This window comes from Tetrao urogallus (assembly GCF_951394365.1).
Source record: "Tetrao urogallus genome assembly, chromosome: 6".
Lineage (NCBI taxonomy): Eukaryota > Metazoa > Chordata > Aves > Galliformes > Phasianidae > Tetrao > Tetrao urogallus.
In genome coordinates this window covers 28,269,111-28,284,734 of record NC_136819.1, presented here as the reverse complement: position 1 = coordinate 28,284,734, position 15,624 = coordinate 28,269,111, and the positions used below count along the sequence as shown (strand labels likewise).

The window sequence follows — 15,624 nt, the reverse complement described above, 5'->3', positions numbered from 1 at the left end:
AGTATCCATCTCACTTCTTTGCTGTTTCATTTTTCTCCCTTTGTTCTGATGCATGAACTGCTGATAAAACCATCCTTCCTGACAGGAACCTAAGGGCTGACCACAGGACTGCTGTCATTTTTATTTACTGAGGGGGAAAAAAACCAAAACATTTTGAGACAGGAATTGGACTAATGGTCCCCGGACTTTGAGTAACCTGCTATCTCAAATGACCTTTATCTTTTCAGATCACCTCAGAAATAGGAGTTTGCAAGGAAAGCTTTCCTGTAAAATATAAATTAAGATTCCTCATTGCTGTTTGTAAGATATTCTTAACTTGCGTGATTTTAAGTCAACCTGAAAGAAGAGAGAAATGGTATATTTACTGCGTAGAAATACAGTATTTTTGTAGATGGTTGTGATTTAACGTTTTCTGCATTTTAATCGAATGTGTGCTTTTTACTATTCAGTAGATTTTGCATATGGTTACCATGGGCACTTGCTGGGCTTTGTTGGGTTACAGACTAACAGGGAGAAACATCTGTTTCCTCCTTGTAGAGTTGATTGGACTATGGAATGTACAATGATCAGAGGAAGACAAAGGCAGTCTACAGATTAAATTTCTGTATGCATTTTTTTTTTGCTAATTGTTACATTCAGTATAAATCTGCTCTTTTACCAGACTTAACCACTAGTCAAGCTCTTTTTTTTCCTTTTTTGCATGCTTGCTTTTTCTCTTATTCCTGCATGTCCTACTCCATCTTTGTCATTCCTTCCAGTAACACCTATCATCTGAAGTTTGCCTGAGGTATGCTGCCAGAAATGGAGGGATGTTTCCTTTTAACCTCTCACTTGCTACCTCTAGATTAGTGGGGAGGATCCTCCACTGCTGCAGTCCTCACACCTACTTGGTTTATGAGTTCTCCATAGGTGTTGCCTCCATTCTTTCCCTTTCAAGCAGTTTGTCCTCGTGAGATGGATGTGCTTGGAGAACCTGTTAGATTCCTTCTGGTCTGTGTGAGACCTGAGGAAGGCTCGAAAGAAAGTCAGGTTTTATTCTGGCAAGGCAAGAGCTAAGGTGTTATTTTAAATTTGGGAACACATTTACCTCAGGAAAACATAACGTAGGTGGGATCTGGTGGCTGTTCTTCTGTGTGGAATCAGGTTATTGTGCTCCGATCTTGGTCACCCTCTCCAGTTCAGCAGCATTTGAAGCCGTGCAGGTTCTGCTGCCGTATGAGATCTGCTGCTGTTGTAAAATTAGCTGTCAAAAGTGGCCAAGCTGGGATGCCAGAACTGTGTCAAAGAATCTTCTAGGAGCCCTTATTCCAAGACTTCTTGGAGCAGTTTTAGATGCAAACTGGCTAGGCTGTGCTTTGCCAAGCTGACCAGCGGGTTGTGCTGTGGGGAAGGGGTGTGATAAGGAAGGGCCATCGGGCTACAGCCTTCTTCCTCTTGTTCTTACAATTCAGTGAGCTTACCCCAGAATTTTTGCCAAGGATAACAACAAAATAACTAAAATATTTGTAACGCTGCTGGGAGACTGTGAGGTCTGTCTTGCTCAGCACTTTTCTGAGCATGTCACTGGGTTCTGTTTCCAAAAATGCTCCTCTGGAGCTGCAGGAACAGCAGCATCCTTTGGTGTGTTGGTTTGCTTTCCTGTATGGGATGCAAACTGATTCCTGTCTTCCCAAACATTACAGTTTGCCTTTTCTTGGCTGAGCAGTGACTTTGGCATAATTCCACAGGGCAGGAAGTGCCAGGTGAGCAGAGTTTTCCACAGCCTGGAGCTGCAGTAAGTACTGCACTTGCAAACAGGCCACACGTGACATGTTAATCATGCTGCTGACAGGCTTGGCATTTGGAGGGCCTCGATTTCCTGTGACAGCTTTTAAAGGTCTCAGCTGTCACCCTTCGTGACTGACAAGGCTAAGGCAGCATATCCCTGTGGGCTCTTTGTGTTTCCTCTGTTCATTACTTATTAATGCTGGGGATGGAAGCTGTCTTCCTGTTGCATTTCTATTACTCTGATTCCCTGGAGAAGATCTGAACTCTGCACTCTCTATTACAGGTTTTATTTCATTTTATTTTATTTATTATTATTTTTTTTCCTCCTCTGTAAAGTCAATGTGGTATCCCTTGAGAAGGTACCTCAATGCTCTGGTGCAGGGCCTAAATGCCTCTGGGGAATGGGACTTTGCACAAGCAGGGGACAAAGAGCCACCACTGACCTCAGCAGCATGCAGTGTGCTGATGCAGTGGCACCTCTGGTATGAACCAGCAGGTCAGGTTCCACTGCTGCTCCTGGATCTCCTTTTCCTTCCTTCAGGCCTCCAGGAGGACTGCTTTCCAAGCAGGAAAACAACAGCAGTCCTAAAAGGTAACTTCACAGATGAGCAGGCTGGTGCATCTTTGCATGGGGCAATGCTTCAGTAGCTCAGGCCTGTCCCTAATTGCTTTTCTCATTCCCTTGGTCTGTTGCAGGCTGTCACGTCCTTCCCCCGGTCCCCAGTATCCTTTGGTTCTTGGGGAATAAGGATAATTTAAAGCACTTTCTCACATTTGCGTTACCTTATGTAAATGATGTAAAGGCTTTTCCCCATCCTTGGGTACATTGCTTTGGAGGAACAGAGGCATTTTGAGAGAAGTGCAAAGAAGACTTATCCCTCTTCCTCTGGGAGTTTTCCACAGAGACACAGCTTGTCCTGTTGTATCAACCCAGCAGCAAGACAGCTGTGTTATATGCTCTTGTGTGTAGAGTGGGTAACATAAGAGAGCCAGCATGGTTAACTTTAGTGAGGGGGAAGCCAGAAAGGTATGGATGAAACATAATCCCCTGCATTCGAAGCAGGCTGCTCTTCCACTGTGAATGGCACTGTAAGCTGCAGGTGATGTGGGAAGGAAGTTCTGCACCAGCTTGTTGCTGCGCTCTCACTGCCCGCTTAGCTGTCCCTGTGCTGTTTGACTTCACCAATGTGATGCTACCTCGGTAGTGCTGGTAGCCAGGAGACAGAGCCAAACCATCTTTCTGTTGTTACTGGTCTTTGCAAGCTATTGGATGAGTTCCATTTCCAAGATGGTGGAAGAAACGAAGACTGAAGAAAAAAAAATACGGCTGAGGCTTTTACTGTAAAATAATGATGTCATCTTTTAACAGTAAGAAACCATTTCTCCTGGTACAGGAGAACTCCAGCTTCAGCTATAAATGATACAAAATATGGCTTTTATCTTTCTTCACCTAAATATGGAAAGTTTGTGTGGTGATTAGGGAGCAAAAGAGAGAAGATGTTTATGCATCTCAGCACCAGTGGGGCAAGTATGAGAGAGAGGCCGAGGTGAACCTGTAGGCTTAAGGGAAGAGCTGCGTGTCCAGGTCCTTTTCTCCCCAGAAAGCGTTTCTCTAAGGAGCTGTTCTGTGTTGTGGTGTGCTCTGTGGGGTTCTGCCATGTATTGGTTTCGTACTGCTTAGCAGCATGTCCTTTCTGATAGATCACCCTTTGGGAAATGCCTAATGGTACTTTGCATCGGTGGACATCTGTCAGTTGCTCTCCCCTTTTCCTCTGTTCTCCAGTTCCATCCAGGACATTCAGCTGTAAACAAAAGCAGAGGGACTCTGCTGATGGCAGGCTGAGAAAATGAGAGTGGGACCTCCTTTAAATGCATTGTGAATAAAAACTCATTATCCTAACTTGTCTAGCAAGGGCTATGGGGAGCTCAAATCCGTGCTCTGTTTGCGTGTGTGGCTTTATGTTGTATTTGTGCTATTTAGATAATGTTTTCCATATGTTTTACAGCGTTACATTCTCTTTTTCCCCCTCTGGCTCCCCTGTGATAAATGGCAGCAATACTGGATGTCGTTCAGCTGCATATCTCAAATCACTCTGCTGATATCTTAAAAGAGTGCCTCTATTTTACACATATTTTCCCTTAGGAAAAACATCTCCTCCTCGCGAGGAAGAAAGTCAGCCCAAGCAATGAGATTAGAACTTGAGCAATCCTTACAGAGCCCTGGAAAATGTCAGGCTAGGCTGCACGACTCTTGACAAATTGGTTATGGAGGGGAAAAGCGCCATAAATCAAACAGACCCATGGCTCTGTGTGTGACTGCCAAAGGTGACGACCACTAGATGGTGCTGAGCATTAGACCCTCGCAGACACCCGAGCAGTTTTGCTCTCTGCATCGTGAATGGGCTCTAGCTCCATTATCTCCTTGCGTTCCAGTTCTTCTCTGCTTCTTTCGAGGTTTCCAGCTTGCAGGGAGTTCCTGTAAGGTGCCCTTGCCCCCAGCAGTGTATGAGTGCTGTAGCAGCTTTGGACAGAGAAGCCAGGAGGTGCAGTGAGTACTAGGAGAAAGGTGGGAGAGCTGATGCCTCCTACTGTGCTTTAAAAACACCAGCAAGAGTAGATAATCTTCATTCTACTCGCTTGAAATAGTCACCTTCAGTCCTTCTGGTGCTCGTTGCTTCTTGGCACGGGTCGCACTGCTTCTTCCCAGGCAGTGAGCTGAGCGGCTCCCCAGTTGCGAACCATCTGCACTGCCAAACTTGGTGGTGATAAAGCTGAGAATCTGTCCTACAGCTGGGCACCTTGCTCCCACCCTCACTGTGTGCCTTTCAGTCACCTGCTGCCACGCAGCCCTGCTTTGGGAACTGCTCTAATTGATGTGGATTTTTTGCTCTTAAGAAATGTCTGTGTGTGTATCCTACACCAGAGAGAGGTTTAATATTGCTGTTGTGCAGCTGCCGTCGCTGCTGCAGATGTGACCTTGGCATGCACTCTTCCCCTTCACTCCTTGCCCTGTGTTTTAACACTAAGCTTTGCTCCTTCAGACAGATACTGCCAAAGAAAAAAAAGAAAAGAAAAAAGAAAAGATCTCTGATATAAATGAGTTCTTTGAAAAATGCAGCTTAGTCCCTTTCCAAAAATCCCACTCCCTTGAGAAGAAACTGGAACGTTCAGCCATGATGAATTTTCTGATGCTAAATAAATGCTCATTTTTTAAACCTCAGAATTTTAATTAGGGGGAGAATATGGGCTAAGTAACCTCAACAGCCTTATTCTCCTAGACATCCCTCTTGTTGGTACATGGATGTACGTGTATCTTTTTAAACTGGAAAATGAAACATAACTGCGGAGTAAGGAATTGTGCCAGAATAAGGATGGGAAATAGATGCCAGTAAAGCCAGGATGACATTTCCACTTTTGTCCCTCCAACACTGTGCTTTTACCTTGAAGAAAGAGGAAGCAAGGAGTCTGGCGAACACAACAGAAGGGGATTTCCAAAGCAGTGTGATGCTGTGTGCAAGGCACACAGGAATGATGCCCCAAACCACCCATGAGGGCGAGGATAGGGCTGTAGGAGTGCTGAGATGGATGGAAACCTGGATGTTGTTTCAGGGTAATTTCTCTGACTACTACAGTCAGTGGTGAGAGCTCAGTTCTCTCTAGACAGTTTGTGTTTCACACTTTGTGTTTTCAGGGATGGCAGAAAATTGAGTGCTATTATTTGTTTGAGAAGAACTGGGGAGTGGTGTGGTTTTTAGCAAGTCTCCTACCATTGAGAAATGTAGCCAAACTCCTGGCAGATCTGAGTTTTGGCAAAAGGATGTGAATGCATCTTCAGAGTTACGGGAGTAATCCATATTGATATTTAATGCAGAATTCTGCTTTTCTGCTCCAGCATGCTTCTCTGTCCTTCTTCCTATGTTTGCTGGTGAACTGTGGTGATCATGACATACAAAGGCATTGGGAAATGGTGTCCGAGAGCTGTGATCTCAATTCCCAGTTACAGTGTGTAGTAGAGGGATAGGAGCTACCTCTCCGTGTGTGTGCTGGCCTTGCTGCCCTGCCGAAATGATGTAAAGGGGACACAGAAATATCCCGAGGTCCTTATCACCTCTCCTGAAACCGTGCTTAGATTTTGTTTGCATGCTAATTATTGTTTTGATTGGGGGTGGATTTTTTGATAGACTTTTTGTTTGCTTATCTAACTGGAATGTGATTTGACACTGTTGGGGTGTGGGGGTGGTACAGAGGTTGTTATGTGGTTATACCTCATTCCCCTGGCACTGCAGTGCTATAAACACCTCAGATCCAGCAGCTGTGTCCATCCTGGGGGAGTTGTACTGCTTTAATGCTGTCAGTATATTAAAGCAGCGTTGCTTGTGTATCAACAAGCTCCTCTTTCTGTCAGCAGTGAAAACATGCAGTAAGTAAATACATTTATTTTCTGAAAACGGGAAATAAAAGGCATTAAATCTAAATCCCTGCCACAGATTCTTGGCTGGATGCAATTATGCACTGCCAGCAGCCTGGAGCCTTTCTGTACCTAGCAGCCTCAAACACAGGAACCTGCAGAGGAACCGGGTGCTGGAGTACCACCACACCAGGGTGAGCCATCTGCCAAGGAACCAAGGAGCAGGAGGGCAGTCCTTGGGGCTGAGCTCCTCTGCTTTGCGGTCACCACTGTCCTCATGGTTCAGCCTTTTGCTCCTGTTCCCTCTGGCTTGCCTGTCACTGAGACCCTAAGCATGTGCTATCAATATAAGAAATGCTTTGTTTCTCCTTCATATAGCTCCCGTGGGGGAATGCTAGCCCTGCAGAGTGTCACAAGGCTCTCTTCTGGAAGCTCAGATCCTTAGAAACCAGCTGGGAGTTTCTGAGAAGCGGAACAGATCTCCCTTTCCCACTCACTGGAAATATCCATTTTTTTAATTTTTTTCTTCAGATTTTTCCATGTCTCCTCTCGGCAAATGTTGTCATTGATGTCATGTCTCCTCTAAGAAGGAGAAGCAGGTTTTCCCTTGCTAGCATCAGAAGGTCATGCTTAGTCTCAGGTCATTCCCTGAAAATTGTTAGCTGCAGTGCGTTCTGCCCCAGCTGGGAGAGATGAAACGTGGCTATCTCTTCTCACCCCTCTTCAGAGCAGAATTCAGTGAAATCAGATCTCTCTCTTGTGCAACAAACCAAAGCCAAAGCTTGGTCTCTCTCCAAACACTGGAAGAGGAAGGGATGTCCTCGGGGGTGATGCAAAGAGGAGGGACAGCTGGAAAATCTGCATATGGGAATTGAATTTTAAAGTTAAGCTTCAAAGTCCTCTTTCAGGGATGGAGTGAAGGTAGCATCAAGGGGATCGGAGCTGGGAAAGTGGAACCGCCACCACCATAGTCTGAGCAGCTGCCTGTTTCCAGACAGAACAAGCCTCAGTGCAGGGGGAACTGCACAGCAGGCTTTGGAGATGGATGTGGATGTGATGCTGAGAGAGCATAAAATAAAAGATAAACCAGATGAAATACACTGACCTAGGTCATCTTTGTGGAGATGTATCAGTCTCTGAGGGCTGGAAACCCATCAAAGTAAATCCATTCTTCCAGCTCAGCAGAGCCCAAACACCCCTACAAGACACCTGTTTTCAGCCACAGCTGCTTCCCAAAGACAACATCGTGTCCATTCCCCTTCTCTGATCGCACTCCTCAGTGTGCTCCAGGAGCGTTGCCTTCTTTCTGCTGTGTTTCCTTTGTGTTCCTGCTACTTTTCACAGAATCATTAAGGTTGGAAAAGACCTGTACAATTTTCTAGTCAGCCAACCCCACCTTGCCACTAACCACGTCCCTCAGTGCCACATCTACACATTTCTTGAACACCTCCAGGGGCGGTGATTCCCCCACCTCCCAGGGCAGCCTGTGACAGTGTATTACCACCCTTTCTGGGAAGAAATTCTTCCTAATAGCCATCCTGAACTTCCCTCGGCTCAACTTAACATTGTTAGCTCTCGTCCAGTTACCTGGGAGAAGAGATTGACCCCTGACTCGCTACAACCTCCTTTCAGGCAGTTGTGCTGGGTAGGGCTGAGCTCCTCCCATCCATGGAGGAACGAGATCGGGGCTGCCAGGCAAGGACATGGTGCACGAGAGCTCGGTGTGTGGCTGAGGTGCTGTGATGGTGGAGTCTGAGATTTGAAGCAGTAAGAGCAAAGCTATGGAGCGTTAAAGGTTGGTGTCACACTGATGGATGGCAGTGTGCTTCCTGAGAGGCTGAGACTGCACAAAGCTCTGCACGGAGCTGTGAAACCCAGGACCAGGGGCTACTGATATGGCTGCTTCTGTCTGTGTGGGCTTCACTGCGATGAAATAACATATTAGTGTTCTTTAGTGTTCCATTAAGCAGCGCGATTATGACTGTCACATACAACATCTTTCATCTTCTTTCTGTGGAGAAAAATGCATTGCAGCAGGCACATTTCTAGAGGAATTGCACACACAAGCCATTATACATATTTGCTGGAGATGGCACATTCCTTTAATCTTGCTCTGACCTTCAAACAGAAATGGTCAGGCTCGTGCTGGTTCTGAGCTCCTGTGGGAGAGGTCTCCTTGTCCTCAGCCAGCAGTAGAAGATGCAGTCAGTGACTGCTGGAAGTTCCAATTAGTCTGAAAAACAGGTCTGAGTGTGTGAAATGCATTTGCACGAGTGATGATGCATCTCTGCATCTGAAAAAGCTGTGCCGATGTGCTGAGCGTCTCTGCAGACATGCAGGCTCTCAGATGAAATAGTATCACTTCTGTATGTGGTGGCTTAAGCAGTTCCCCCATTTCTCACTTTCTGGCTGCTGTGTTCCCACAGTGGCAGCTCCCTGTTGCCAACCCTCACATTCAGGTTCAGGAGGTAATTACGAGAGAAACAAGGGGTCATTTTTCTTAAATGCAGAGTTTCTTTCTACTGCCAACAGATGCGGAAGGTTATAGACTGCGGGTCCATTAACAGATCCCATAGGGAGTAGCAGGTAGAAATGCTGCTACTTCCAGCAGCCCTTTGGGATGTTTTTTAATAGATACTCCCTAATGTCAAGTGCGCTCTCTATGGCTCTGTCTCCTCAGACACCAGCACTCGGAGAGCTTCAGAGGAAGTCTCTGCCCCTAGGTTTGCACCTCAGATCTCACTTTGCTCTCTGTGGGACCTGATCTGAAACTCAAGGAGCCCCATCTGCCTGCCCCAGGACTCAGAAAGGGCCGGCAATGTGGAGATAACAAGTAGAGATGATGAGACTGAGTTGGTTTCTGTGGAAGCTCCAGAAGGAGATACTGGTGTGTGTGTGCAAGATCAGGACAACTCATATCACTATTTAATGCAATGAAAAGGAACACCGCCAGATTCAGGTTGTGGTTTTTAGTCTCCAGTCAGAAACAATGTCAACTGACAATTGTGCGTTGCCCTGTGAGCGGCCACAGTGCTGATGCCATCTACAAATCCTTCTGCCTGTCAGCTCAGGGAGCTGGAAAGCACAACCACCTAGGATTTCTCTGCTTTTTTCCAGCCTAACATGATGGACAATTGCTCCTGATGTCCATTGGATTCCACCATTTCTCTTGGCTTCTCCGGTTCCCCACTGGACATGGTCTGGACCCTGGCTGGACATGGAGGCAGTCTGGTGCACAGCGGTGCCTCTTAGGCTGCCAGGTTAATGGCTCTCATTCCTGGCTCCTCCTCAGCCTGGGCTTTCTCATGCTCAGTGCCAGGACTGAAATGTTTTGAAAAGTTTTCTGTTAATTGTTCAGGTTATTTCGAGTGATGGAGCTTCAAAAATAAGTATGTTGCTTGGCTCTAAGGAAAACTAAGCATATTTCAGTGCACTCGACTTGAACCCAGTTTGCTCCCTCTCTTAAGGGATGCGTGAGAAACTGGGTAGGACGTTTTTCATGGGTTACTTCCCAGACTGCAGTGTTTTTGTCTGGAATTCCTCTGTAGCGAGAGACAGGAACTTCATCACTTTGCCAGATGAGCACTGCAAGCTGCTAAAAGGGCTGTTATAAGCACCAACCTGATAGTTATATTGAGCCTTAAAAGCTTAGAATTTCTATGAGGATTAAATTGCTGTTCGGGTCACAGTCAGAGCTGTGATGTGCTGCCAATAAAGGAGAGCAAATAGTCATCAGATTGTAATAAAAGGATTTCATTGCTAATTGATTCTGAGCACAATAAAAGAGTTACATGCTTTACCATAAAGGTGGGAAATAAATCTCTGTCCTAGAAAAAAATCAGATACAGCAAGTAAGAGAAGCATGTGGACAGGGATGAGAAAAGATGATGAGAACAGTAGAAGGGAGAATGAAAACTTAGGTCACTTGTAAAGCTGGTCAGGCCGATTGTTAGTGGGTCTTCTAGTTTAATCATCTGGATTAATATGTAACTATTTCTACTTAAATATTTATTCTTTTTCACGGTTGAGATCTCACTATGTGCGTATGACTCTGTGGCATTTTCTGTGCCTCATTCTGCCCTGACTCTGCTGAAGCAGCCTTGAGGAATGGCAGTGAAGGTAACACCACTGTGTTCTCTAAGGCTGTGCCCAGCCCTGCAGCTGTGCAGCTCCTGCAGTGAGTTACCTGGCTTAGAGAGGGTTAACAGCACCTCCTCCCCAGGGGGCGTCCTGAGTCCCAGGTCACCTTCTATGAAGACTTGCCGGGCTCCTTCAGACTGCCAGAAGAGATGCCCTGGCCAAGGTTAGCCTTCAGCAGATGTTTCTCTTGATAAGCACAAATGTGTTGTAGAACAGTTAATTACATCTTATTGAGAATTCTGTTGTTCTCATTTTCATTAACAAAAAGGTTCACGAAGATAACTAAGGTCATGGTGTCCTTAAATAGCACTTAAAAGAATGTTTACCAGTAGAATTCAATACAAAGCAGTTCAAATCCCAGTTCCCAGCTGTGTGCTCTTTGCCTTCACTTTGTCCTGGGTCACTGCCCTCTGCCACCATGCTGCTTGGATATCGGCCAGTAACCAAAGGCCAGGAGGCATTTCTGTCCTTCATTGGCATGTGTGCCATCCTAGGCACCACATCTTCTGTTAAAGGCAGGAATCATCCATCCCCTGTGCCACTTGTGTCCAGGCAGCAGAATAAATAAAGGATGGAGCCACTCCTGGGGGCGCAGTTTGTCTGAGCTGTTCATAGTGCCTGTGGAGATGAGTGGCTGCAGGCCACGGTTAAGATGAGCTGTCAGACCTCATGTACACCTTATGTGTTCGTGGTGATGGCTGAGGCCAAGGATGTGCAGGGTGACAGATGATGAGAGGCACAGTAATACGGGTTGCCAGAAACCCACACCCTCTGACCAGCATGAGAAAGCTCTTTCAGACGAGGAGAGTGTTTGGGGCAGTTTAGGAATCTGGCCAGCTCAGTTGAGTAATGCAGAGCACATTTTTCTCCTCTGAAGCCATGCAGTGCTGGATGGTGGCACAGACATTGCTACCTTGGCTCTGCAGTGAGGCTGACGTGTCTGAAGGTTCATGGAGGAACCGTGTGGGTCTCGGTAAAGAGCACATGAGCTGCTGTGCTCAGACCGCCAGAGCTGCCATTCATTCACTATGGGGGAAGGATTCTGAGGCTCACACCTCTCTTTTCAATTTTCCAGGAGTTTCCTGGGCTGAAGTCAGGGCTGAGCTCAGAGTCCTTCAGAAAGTGAATCGCTTTGACCCATTTCTTCCTCGCAACTGAGCACCTGGAAGCACTGTCCCTGCTCAGAGGGAGCAGAAGCTTCACCAGGGAAGGTGTGTCCAGCCCAGGGAGGGTCCGGAGGGGGAGGAAGGAGCCACCGATGGCAACAAGCTCAGAGACGGATGTTTTGCCTTATTCTCCCTGTTACAACGCTTTGCCCGTGCAGAAGGAGCTCCCTAGGAGCAGCCTGGTGAGAAACCCCTGAGCTGGGGCCGGTTTTCACCCATATGGCATAGCTAGGATCTGCTGCAAAGGCTTTTGTAAGAAAGTTCTGCTGCCGGGTTGGGGCAAGGCGGAAAGATGGAGCCTCTGCCCGGCGAGGGTGCGACTGCGCTCCTCAGCGCGGAGGGACCCGTTCAGGCCCCCAGCCCCTGTGATGGGTTTTCTTTAGACACTGTTAGCTAAACTCTGGGTATCTTTCTTTAAGCCGTTTCTGGTGTCCAGACAGACCTTACGTTCACGTTCCAAACAAACGTGGATGTGTCATCCCACAGCCGCCTCGGTCAGAAACTAAGGCTGAAAATTCCAGCACGAGAGTAACAGCCGAGCCCGGCAGCGGCGGTGGCGGTGATGGCACCGCGCCGCAACTGCGTGAGTTTCGCACAATCTTGATTTGTTTCATTTATTAGAATAATGTTTCTCAGGTCACCCGTGCCGGAAAATGGGGCGTTTATTGAAATTAGCCGATGCTTTTGCGAAAGTCAGCGGCGCAATGTTATCGCTGTTGATGTTCATCGTACGCCTGCGTCAGAGGCGGCACCGAGATCTCGCCGGGCTGCTGCGGGTACGGCCGCCTCCGCTATCCGCGGGCGGCGTCGCCGCTTACAGCGCGGCCACGCTCGGGGTGGGGGCCCGCTTAGGTAAAACGTCGGCGGGGGCTTTCTCCCGCTCAAGGCGCGGCTGAGCGACCGCACTTCCGCAGCGCCCCTGGCAGAGCACCGGCAGCACCGCCGAGGAGCCGCGCGCCTCTCGCACTACTCGGCGCGGCAGGACCCGCGCGGGGCGGGGCGGGCACGGGAGGGCGGGGCGCGGCGTTAGGACCCGGCGGGCCGGGGCGGCTCCATCGCAGCGCACGGGGGAGCTCCGCGCCGCCGCCTTCCTCCGCCCGCGGCCGCCTTTACCCGGCGCGGCGGTGCAGCCCGGCTCCCGCGGGGCGCTCGGCATGAGGAGGATCAGGGCCAATGCCATCGCCATCCTGACGGCAGCCTGGATCCTGGGCACTTTCTACTACTTATGGCAGGACGGCAAGCCGCGCTCGGCGGCCGCCGGCGGTAGCGGCCGCGGAGGGCAGCGGGCTGCGGGGCGTCCGGAGGCGCGACGGGAGGAAAGCGCCGTGCCCCTCGGAGTGAGTGACCGAGCGGGGCGGGCGGAGTTGGGGCTCTTCAGGTTGATTCCGGCTTCCTCGCCGTAACCATGGCAGCGGGGAGCGGGACGGGCGGCTTCGGGGAGCGGAGCGGTGCTCGCGGAGGTGCTCGGGCTGAGCCCTCGGCTGGGGCGGCCGGGAGCTCCGTGTTCGCTTTCCCCCGGGGCAGAAGCGGCCCGGCGGAGCCGTTCCCGGCCGATGCGGAAACTCCTAAGTCTCCCCGAGCCGATGCTCCTCGCACACCGAGGGTGTTACTGTCGCGCGTCGCAGCCTGGAGCAGCCGCGCGGATGCTCCCGATGCCCCCAGCTCCCTGCAGGCCCGCCGCGAGCAGAGCGCTGTCCCGCTGCCGGGCCAAGGGCTGAGCTCCTCTGTATGCCGGGCGCTGCCCTTAGCCCCGCTCTTCTGGAGCTCGCTCCGGCACTTTTATTTCTCCGCTTCACCCGCCTACCCTTCTGTTGTTTGGGTTTTGTTTTTTGTTGCTTGCTCTACTCGCTCTCTCAGGGCTGCGGTGTGTCACGGAGCCGCGTGCCCTCCCGCCTCGTGGGGCAGGACGCGGTGCCGTGTTGGATGCCGCACTGCCCGGGCAGCGCTGGCGGCTCAGCACCGTGCGAGCTGCAGCGCGGGGTAGCAAAGCTCCACGACCCATCCTGCATCCCGGCTGGGCTCGCTCTGGAACCTCTTAACGGAAAGAAATTCTCATCCTTTGCCCCCTGACCCGACTTGTAGCCGGGTGCCCGCGAGGCGCTCGCGGACAGGCTGTGTTATGGGGCCTTTCCTGCCGTGCCCGACAGCAGCGCGGCGCGGTGGCAATGTCGTCTCCTGACCTGCATCTGTCTGCTTGCGCTGAGGGGTGGCCGCGCGGTCCCGCGATGTCTGAGCTTCTCTCTATTGCGCTGTGGCAGCGCTGGCCCGGGGGGCTGGCACCCCCAGCACAGCCCCGAGGCACCGGGACAGGTTCCGCATGCCGTACGAGGCGGCACTCGGTGCCCGTCCCTCCCCCATCGGTCGGGCTGCGGCGCTGCCCTCTGCCCCTATTCAGCTCGGGGAACATGCTGCTTCCAACGGCTGTCCTGTGCAAGGCCCTCGGCCCCGGGGTAGCCAAGCGACTTGAGCTAATCGACGATGGCAGCAGCGTTGTGTAAGAGGAGCGCGCGCATCCCTTGCGTGCTGCTCGGTCTCTTGGCCTTCCACAGCCTTCGGCTGGCTCCCAGTCTCCTCCTCTCCCCGCGAGTGATGATCTGGAGCCCAAGTCTGGGCTCACTGCGGGCAGGGCTGACTCATGTGACTTATGGCTCTCTGGAAAATTATTTCGGCAATTTTCTGCGATTGGCTGCTTCTCTTCCTGGGGGAAAAAATTAATCACGTCTCTTGGATGAGCGAGCCCATGAGAAGCCTACTCTTGTGTCTGTACCATGGCATTTCAGATCCTGGGCAAATTACAGTGAATTGCATGGTTTTAAAAAGCTGAAGTACTTTCTAGGCTCTCTTAGTTCTCTTAATTATTTTCTCCTGATGCGAAAAATAAAATATCACTTCAGGCCCTGCAGTGCTTCTCCATGGGATCTCAGCTATGGCAGTGGGTGAGCACCCTGGGAAGGGATCGCTGCATGACTGCTTCCCCGGGGATGTCACTGCTGGAATAATGTTCAGTGGCAGCTTGGCAGCCTCATATTTTATTTATGATGTTTATCTCTGAAATGCAGGAATGCCGTTTGCCTAAACAGCAGAAAACAATTGTATTTAACTTGTCCCTTTGGGCCTGTGTAGGGCATTAAAAATTGAAATAATATAAATGGTTTGCAACAATACTGTTAATGTAATCAGTACAGGGGTACTGAGCCTCAGCACCTGTTGGAGCAGATCTGAGCAAAGCTGTGCCTGTCCTGTCTATTCTGTTTGGGTGGTCCAAGTGTGGCCGTGCTGTGCCTTGGGGTGCCCAGCTGCTGTGCTGTGCCTGCTGGCTGAGCACTTGCAGCCTTTCAGACTGTGCTGGCTGAGTAACCTGGGAAAGGGCAGGGAAATTGGTGCTCCTCAGAATTGGCTGTGGTTAGCACAGAAGGTCCGTTGGGAGAGGATGAGGTGCTCAGAGGAATGTCTTGCCTCAGAGGGTTTCCCCAGCACGTGCTTTTGGCAGCGTGTGAAAGAGATGCAAGGACAGACCTGCTGGCTCATGTTGGAACAGGCACACATCCCAGGCTGCAATGCCGGGTGGGCCAAGAGGAGGTGGTTCAAGTGGCAATGAACAGCACGATCCTTGCAGTGCAGGACATGGATCGAGCCACATCAGGTAGTAGAGGAAACATCTGCCAATCACCTTGTATCACTCAGCTTCTAGCATTATTGAAAGTGCTAATAGTAAATTATTTCTTAATTTTTGAAGGCTCAAAGCCTCACTTTCAGTACAGGTGTGCTGGAGTTGAAGGGATACCTGGTGTGAAGAAGGAAAGGACTGCACCTGGCAGAGTGAATGGTATGCAGGCTGTGTGACATTTTCTCTGCAGCTGTTTAGCCGCTGGGCTGCGCAGCTCTGCTTTGTGGTGAGCACTGCTCCTGCCCTGCTGCCCCCTGCACCCCGGGGTTTGTAGCACTTTGGTTTCAGTGTGGCAGTGCCTCTACACAGAGCCGTCTTGCTGGTAGCCCGGGGCAGCTGGCTCACCAGCTGTCACTCTCCCGTGGGGATATTGGTAGAGATGCTCTTCTGTAGGGGCATCACCAGAGGTGTGGGATGTGTGTGTGGCTGAGACCTTTCCATCTTGATGTCCTAGATAACAGGGATTTAGTCCTCCC

The 15,624-nt window shown here is 50.0% G+C and overlaps 1 protein-coding gene across 1 annotated transcript in view; it reads left to right on the top strand.

Annotated features, from left to right (window-relative positions):
* Positions 1–12,635: 12,635 nt before the first annotated feature.
* Positions 12,636–15,624, top strand: part of GALNT16 (polypeptide N-acetylgalactosaminyltransferase 16) — a gene marked incomplete at both ends in the record, with an annotated part of 59,615 nt that continues 56,626 nt past the window's right edge. The window contains one exon of the mRNA XM_079536807.1: positions 12,636–12,818. Coding sequence (XP_079392933.1) covers positions 12,636–12,818 — 183 coding nt within the window. The remainder of the gene's footprint in view (positions 12,819–15,624) is intronic.